Here is a 7,540-nt window from a genome sequence, read left to right as displayed (position 1 = left end):
TTCTAACAATCTGTTTCCCACTGGACTAATTTACTAGGTTCTTATTATGCTGCTCACCCAGCCACGCTGTTAAGAACTGATTCTTTACAATTGCTCATTCATAATATTCAGAATGCGAATTACAGACATATTTTGCAATTTAGCATGTACGAATCAGTCCTATAGTACTCACATTAATTGTTGGCTCCAAACAAAATTGTGAGTGACAGGTCAAGTGAAATGTTTTAAATCAGACAAATCCAGACATGAAATGCAGATACATTGGAGAGATTTTCTTTAGTATTCTAACTTTTCCACAATTTGTTACCAGTAACTCTGAGCAGCCACCTGCAGTCACTGGAGTTCCGAGACAGTGATGCGCAGAGCAGAGAAGGGCAAGATGCTCAGCAATCTGTAGCCAGTGAATATCATAGAGTGAGGGTAAGACTTACAGTCATTGAGCTGAATTGTAAACTTTCAGTTAACCTGCTGATTGGGCATTTGTCACTTTGTAAATCTAGACTTTTTATATCCGACTAATAAAGTCTTTGGTTTAGGAATAGCAAAAGAAAGTTCTCATTGGCCAGGAGCTGTCACATAGATTCAGCTGACCTCAGTCAAAGTTGCTGCTGTGAAGCTGGTACGATGACAGGTGAAAGCAGAAAATACATAAAAATGGACAGTAATAAATGCAAGCAGATACATAGCCCAATGAGGGTAGTGAACTCAAATGAGAGCCTTTATCGTTCTAATACGTAACAGCATTTGGGGTATAAACCCCTCAGATTGATTACCTGTTATCAATGTGCAGTTACTAGCAACATATATGATTGAGGTTGAATAGAGTCTAATTATAGCAGATACAATGACCGTTGTTTCCTTAACAACATTAAGGTCTCAGACCATCTCGAGTTATCTGCTGCTTATACTTCGCCCATGTCCTATTCATCCATATATCACGCAGAAAGACTCCTAGATGGTATCGCAGATAATTAACCAACAACTAATATGCCAACTAGATTTGCAATATAATATTCACAGCATCCTTCAACTTTTTTTTTAATGTAGAAGCACTCATTAAACGAACAGGCTGTGAAAATTGCACAAGAAATTTGCTGTTTTAGTGATCTTGTTTTGTTCTGATTGCAGATCATTCTGTCCTAGCTGGACTCACAAAGCTCCAACTTTGCTTGGTGTATGTTCATACAAGTGGTTTCACAGAATAGGTGTCTGGAATAGTTAATGTTCAGTTTGTATGTGCTTTTGGTTTGATGTTACTTTATTACTATGCCCATCTTAAAGAAAGTCATCTCTTCAGTTATGTCCAGATAGAGTTGATGAAACAAACTTGGTTTGTCTTTGGTGTTGACAGGAAAGGTACAGTTAAATAATTGGCAGGTAAAATAGGAATGCATTATAATCACTTTTTAATTCTTTAAAACTAAATCACATTTGTCGTTTTTCTCCCCCCCAGGAGTTTGTATTTGTGAGTGATCCTAAAATAAAATGTGGAAGTTGTGAGATGATGCATCATTAAATTAGGTCCACACTGAGATTAATCGAATTAGATACACAATGCCAGTCTTTAACGAGAGTAGGTTGGACATGGGAAAAGTAGTTGTCCGGCAAAGACACTTATTTTTGTCATGCCATTCTGGTTTTCTGAAGTTTCCAAGTGAACTTTATCTCCAACATCTAGTGTTATGATAGCACCTCCTGCCATTGATTGATAACCATTTTGATATGCCTGGTAGGCAACAACAATGGTTACACCATTTTTCTTTAATTCAACGTATGTACTTATTAGGTTGACTTCAAAGTTAAATGTAAAGAAATACACACCAGGAATGGCACATGTGAAAGTGCCTGTTGTAGCAGAATAATGTTCTTGGCCATTATATATTACATTTTCAAATCTAATTGGCATATTAGGTGCTGGATAATTGTAACCAAGAGTCGCACAGAAAGCTGAAACTATGATATTAACAAGTCCGAAAGGACCTCGTGGTCCTTGTGGTCCAGTTTCTCCTTTTTCTCCCATTAACCCAACGTCTCCTCTCATGCCCATTTGTCCCCTTTGCCCAGGAGGACCTCTGTTACCATTTGCACCTGGGCTTCCATTAGCACCTCGTCCACCTTTAGATCCAGGTCTTCCTCTGGGGCCTCTTGGACCTGGTGGTCCAGGGGGTCCTTGATAGCCTGGAGAACCTCGTTGTCCTCGTTGTCCAGGTTGCCCTGGTGTACCTGGTGGTCCCCTCTCTCCATTTGCACCTGCATCACCTTTTGGTCCATTTGGTCCCATGGGACCTGGATCCCCTTGCGGTCCTCTTGGAGCAGCAATGACTGTTCAAAAAAATAAGTTTATCGTGTTTAGTCACAGAATCTTCAAACGTACTATATGCTAAAATAACTCATGCTATATACATATTTGGCAAGATTCCCACTGGCAATGCGCGATCATTGCAATTACCCTTGTCATGCAGGCCCCCACCTGCCAAGAATGAGGCACCCATTATTTTGCCCCATGAACATTAAAACTTAAAATTGTTGCTGGGAAGAAAAGAGTGTCTATCACAAGGAATTGCCAGGCCCCTCACCGGAAAGACCTTTTTTACATACTAGCAGACAGTGTTGGAACAAAGGAACCAGTCCCTGCCTCCCCAATACACAGAAGACCTGGTCAGACCAGTTTAGTCACATAACTAACTGGCTGTTGGAATATTTTGAATTTGAACTTGCCACAGAGTTTTGAACTCAGAAAGCTGTTTGCTCCTGGACTGAAAAGACCTCTTTCTTGTCTGCTCCCAGCTCTTTCTCACAGAACTGAATACCCATTGAAGGCACATGAACCCCAAGAGAGAAAAGACTCCTACAGTGAACAAGATTTAAGAAGAATACTGGGCCCCAACAAAAAGCAAGAATTACCTACAAGCAAGAATTACCTACAAAAGGACTACAGTGAGCTCAAAGTACATTAACAAGAAATTCTTCTGATATTGCCTCAAACCTCCACTTTATTTTTCTTCTGCTCTTTTCTGTCTCTATTTGCATGTATGTATTGCATGCTAGCACGGGGCGTGGCATGTATCCGTAGGCATTAACTGAATTAGAGTTTAAGTTTAAGTTGAAATAATTTCACTTTTCTTCTTTAAACCTAAGAAGGTCTGTTTGTGCTCATTTCTTTGCCTTATAATTGGAAAGCGGTGAACAAGGATTCACCAAGGGGGAGTTCAAAACAGTGTGTTTAAAATTTAAACCCTGTTACAATAAGACCAGGTGAAGACAGTAAAAGACCCCTAGACACCTTTCTCACCTGGGCATAACACCCTGAACTTGTGCAATATGAAACTGGTGTTAGACACTGATGCCATGCATTGTTTCATCAAAAAGGGGAAAGTTCACTCTCTGCATGAGATTGGAATTTGATTCTGAAAATTAAACGGGAACAACTTCAAGGAATAATGATTCAAGGAAATCACTCAATTGCAGCTCTGTTTGGATGTGCAACAACTGTAGTAGAGAGAGATATATTGCCTTCTAGTCTTCCCAATGCCTCAAATTTAAAATTGCATTTAAATCTCTCCATGGCCTTGTTCATCCCTTTTCTCTAATATTCTCAAGCCTTACATCCCCAAACCAAACTTTCTGGTCCTCTGAATCTTCCACCTCCTTTCGAGCCACCATCGGTGGTCATGCTTTCAGCTGATGAGACCCACAATCAGGAATTCCCTCCCTAAACCTGTCTTCCTCGTCATGTTATCCAGGAGAATTTTGAGCTCCTGTCAGCACAGGATTGATAAATTAGGTGAGCTTTTAGTCATAGATTTTACTCCAGAAACAATAGAGCAAGATTTCCTGCCCTTTCTCCATTGATTTTTCAGTGATACTAAGGAAAGCGGTTGTCAAAACACGATAAGAGAACATTGTATATCCAGACAATATTCAGCAGGCTACACACCTGTTTGTGGGAAGGTATATTGTAAGAAGATAAAATAAGTGAAATACATCCACCAACATATTTTACATATCAGTGCTGGATGGCAGAGGTCACCATCATCTCAAAGTAGAGAATTCTAATTATTTTCTTTTTTAGCAGACAAAAAGAATTGATTAAGCAGAGGAGCGGGGATATCAATGTTATTGAACTTTTAAAAAAAAAACACTGTCGCAAGCAGCTAAGCGCTGTTAAATGCAACTCCACCCTGACCTGACTTCCCAGTAGAGGCTGAGAGCCTGCTTACAAAATGTTAAAAGTTCTGAAGGACAGGATATCAAATGAGATCAGAGGAGCCTCTTTGTAGTGGGTAGTTGTTCCACCCCAAATTTGCAAAAGTGGAAAATTCAGACCTGAATGTGTTGCTCCACAGATGAAAAGCTCAGTGTTTCTACAAACACCTTTCATACTTTATTACCTCACATTAATATATTATCCATCTGTTAAAGTTGTGATTCATAGACCCTTACCACACAGCATGAGGCCCTTTGTGCCTGTGCTGGCTCTTTAAAAAAACTATATTTAAAAAGAAGGGTGTGCATTAATACTTACGGCTACAACGTGGTGTAGGTCCACTCCATTTACCAGTGTTGAGACAAGTGAGCATGCAATTACCCACCATATAAAAGCCACGTGCACAGAAATATGTCACATGGTTTCCAACATGTTTGAAAAATCCATTTTTAATGTCTAAAGGAGGTTGGCAGACAATTTCTGTAAAATAAAATTAAGAATAATTGTAAAAGTTACCTAGTGCACAATGTCAAGCTATGGAAAGGATAAGGCAGTGACAGCCAGTGAAAGAGAATTATATATTGTGTACCCTGACACACTACAGAAAGAAGTAGTACATGTATTCCTGTAGCACCGACCTTGCAAAAATAAATGCCACCAGGTGCTTCACAGAATAAGTGAATGGAGAATGCAATTTGTGCCAGAAAGAGAAATTAAGAATTGTAGCCAAAATCTGGTTGAAGAAATGGCTTTAAGGGAGGAGGGAAAGAGGTGGAAGGGTTTAGAAAGGGAATTACAGACAGTAGGACCCAGGAAGCTAAAAGCCCTGATGCAGATGGTGTGATAAAGGGAGGGCTCAATGCACAAGAGGCAAAAGTGAGTGTTTGGAGCGTGTAGGGTAGGATAAATGTTAATCTCATTGTATTTCCTGTTACTATGAATAACATAAGGGAGCCAAAAACCCTTGGCCTGCCAAACTGCCATAATGTCAGTGGGATTGTGCTGGAAGGACCATGACCTAGGTTAGCACCTGGATATGGCAAAACCCAAGTTGCTGTCTGGCCTTATGGGAATAGAGTGTCTACCTGCCCTAAATAGGGTTATTGGCACAGGAGGAGGAGGGCCAAAAAGCAATGATTCACCACATTAGGAGTTCCTGCTGTCCGGTCCTCAGAGTAATGGTGGAGCATCAGTAAACCTGGTAAAACCAGGTACAGCATATCAGGCTGCTAATTAGAGGATTTGCAGTCAACCTTGGGAAGTTAAGATTGGATTCAGCTACACTCTAAAAAATTCTGCTGTCTGGCAGATTTAGGAATTCTTTAAGTATTTCTGAGAAGGTCCATCACTCTTGCTTGGCCAACCATTTTTCTGCCGCAGTTTGCAATAACCTGAGGCAGGGGCCCCAGCAATTGCCCTAGCGAACATGGGAGCAATACTCTTGACAGATTGCAGGCACCACAGAATTTCACCGAACTATCCGATTTGAACTCTGGGCATGGAGCAGGTGAACAGTGGGTGGAACACCTTCCTGTTTTTGCCGATGGGATACTCGAGCTATTCCAACAGCTGGATCACATTTTCATGACTCCAGCGAGTTGTGCAAGCAGGATTTCTGCTACAGCTCGCTAGTTCTGGGCTGGCACAATACTAAGCAATATGTATTCTGAGTTGGACAACAGGCAGGTAGATAGGTCCCGCGATGGGGGAACCAATCGTGGAGGTGGGGTAGCCCAGGACAGCAGTGGTCCACAGTGTTCTTCTGGAGCCTGAAGAAGAACTTCTGCTCCTTCTGGTCTCAAAAAAATTATTCTGTGCATTGCTTTTTGGGCCTTTTATGCTTCACTACCCTTTACAATTGGCAGAAGGCCCAGCTATCCCTCCAAGTTTCATTTGGGTCCAATGTATGTTATAGGACCTTATATGTATGCAGTAATGAAGCTCCCAGCTGATTCACTTGAGCTGCCCAGTGGAAGACCCTGGAAAAAAATGACAATTGGAATTGGAGACGGATTGGTAAGTGAAGCACAGCTATCTGAGGGCTTATGTCACCCTGTTGCCATTGGATGGACCAATTTAAATTGACCCCAGTAAGTGGAATCTGTAACTCTACACGTAAAATCAACTGAAAAGCTTGATGGTTGAGAAATCGTCCTTTTATACTTAATCCTTCCAAGAAACACATAGTGAACCGAACTTTCCTCCAGAGTGATATCACTAATAGATGTAGGTTGTGGCAGGAATTCTAACCACCGGTCGTGGTGACCATGATCCATTTTCTTAAGTTGTGGTCAATTATATGTTCAGGGCAGGCTCTCCGGAGGATGACCACCACTGCCAACTCAGTAATGGACTCCTTGCCCCATATTCATTGGTATAGCACAACCACACCACCTGAAATAAGACACTGTACCTGAAGAAAACACAGTCCTACCAATCAGTTAATGTTACAAACATAGACAATTAAGTTACTTACTTTTACAAACTGGTGCATTACAGTCCCATTGACCTGAGGACTGACAGTGTAGTGTTGCTGTTCCTATCATCTCAAAACCTGGATTACAGGTGTATGTCACTGTTTCGCCAGCAATGTGAGACTCTCCACCAAAGACAGAAGGTGGTTTGCCGCAGCCAGAAACTGAATTAAAGATAAAATCATCTGAGAATCATGTACAACCAGAAGAACATTATTTAACTAGTGCTTTGAACATAGGATGATGTACCAACACTCTTCAAAGAGCCATTAAAAAAGCATGAACCTAAAGAAGGAGCAATTGGAGATGTGACAAAAAACTTGATCAGAGGTGAATTTTAAGAAGATTCTTTAAAAAGGAGAGGGAGATTGAGAGATTTAGTGACGGAAGCCCAGGTATTGAAGGCACAGATGCCAATGGTGGGATAAATGGGGTGGGGGGGGTGGGGGGTTGTGGTGTTGGACTCAGAGGAAATGAAAGTTCAGGGTGGGGTGCAGTAGGACTGGAGGAGGTTGCAAAGCTATGGATAATAGTGATGGAAGAGTTGGCCTGGGATAAGACATGGGCAGCGAAATTGTGGGTAGGCTGAAGTTTATGGAAGCTAGAGCATGGGCGGTTGGCCATCAGAGCACTGGAGTTATTGATATTTTTATATGGAGTGCATATTGGTTGGATGGATGCCTGGTCTCATTTTGATGATCAGGACCCATCAGCATGTAGGAAGCCAGCTGCCAGCTTTGAGGTTGATTACTGTTCAGGAAGGTGGGAAATATGGCTGGTTGACCATTTCTTAAATCCAGCAAAGGGGAGATGGAGTTTTCAGTGGTGATGAGCTAACAATGCATTGCTGAGGCACAAT

At 41.4% G+C, this 7,540-nt stretch overlaps 1 protein-coding gene across 1 annotated transcript; it reads right to left on the bottom strand.

Moving 5' to 3' along the window:
* Positions 1 to 1,564: 1,564 nt before the first annotated feature.
* Positions 1,565 to 2,041, bottom strand: LOC137346432 (protein HP-25 homolog 2-like). The gene has a single exon (XM_068009883.1). The coding sequence runs from the start codon at positions 2,039 to 2,041 to the stop codon at positions 1,565 to 1,567; it is 477 nt and encodes a 158-aa protein (XP_067865984.1).
* Between the last annotated feature and the right edge of the window lie 5,499 nt (positions 2,042 to 7,540).

The sequence above is a fragment of the Heterodontus francisci genome, chromosome 30 (genome assembly GCF_036365525.1).
Source record: "Heterodontus francisci isolate sHetFra1 chromosome 30, sHetFra1.hap1, whole genome shotgun sequence".
NCBI classification, from domain to species: Eukaryota; Metazoa; Chordata; class Chondrichthyes; order Heterodontiformes; family Heterodontidae; genus Heterodontus; species Heterodontus francisci.
The sequence above is the reverse complement of the archived record's forward strand: the minus strand, read 5'-3'. Positions and strand labels throughout refer to the sequence as shown.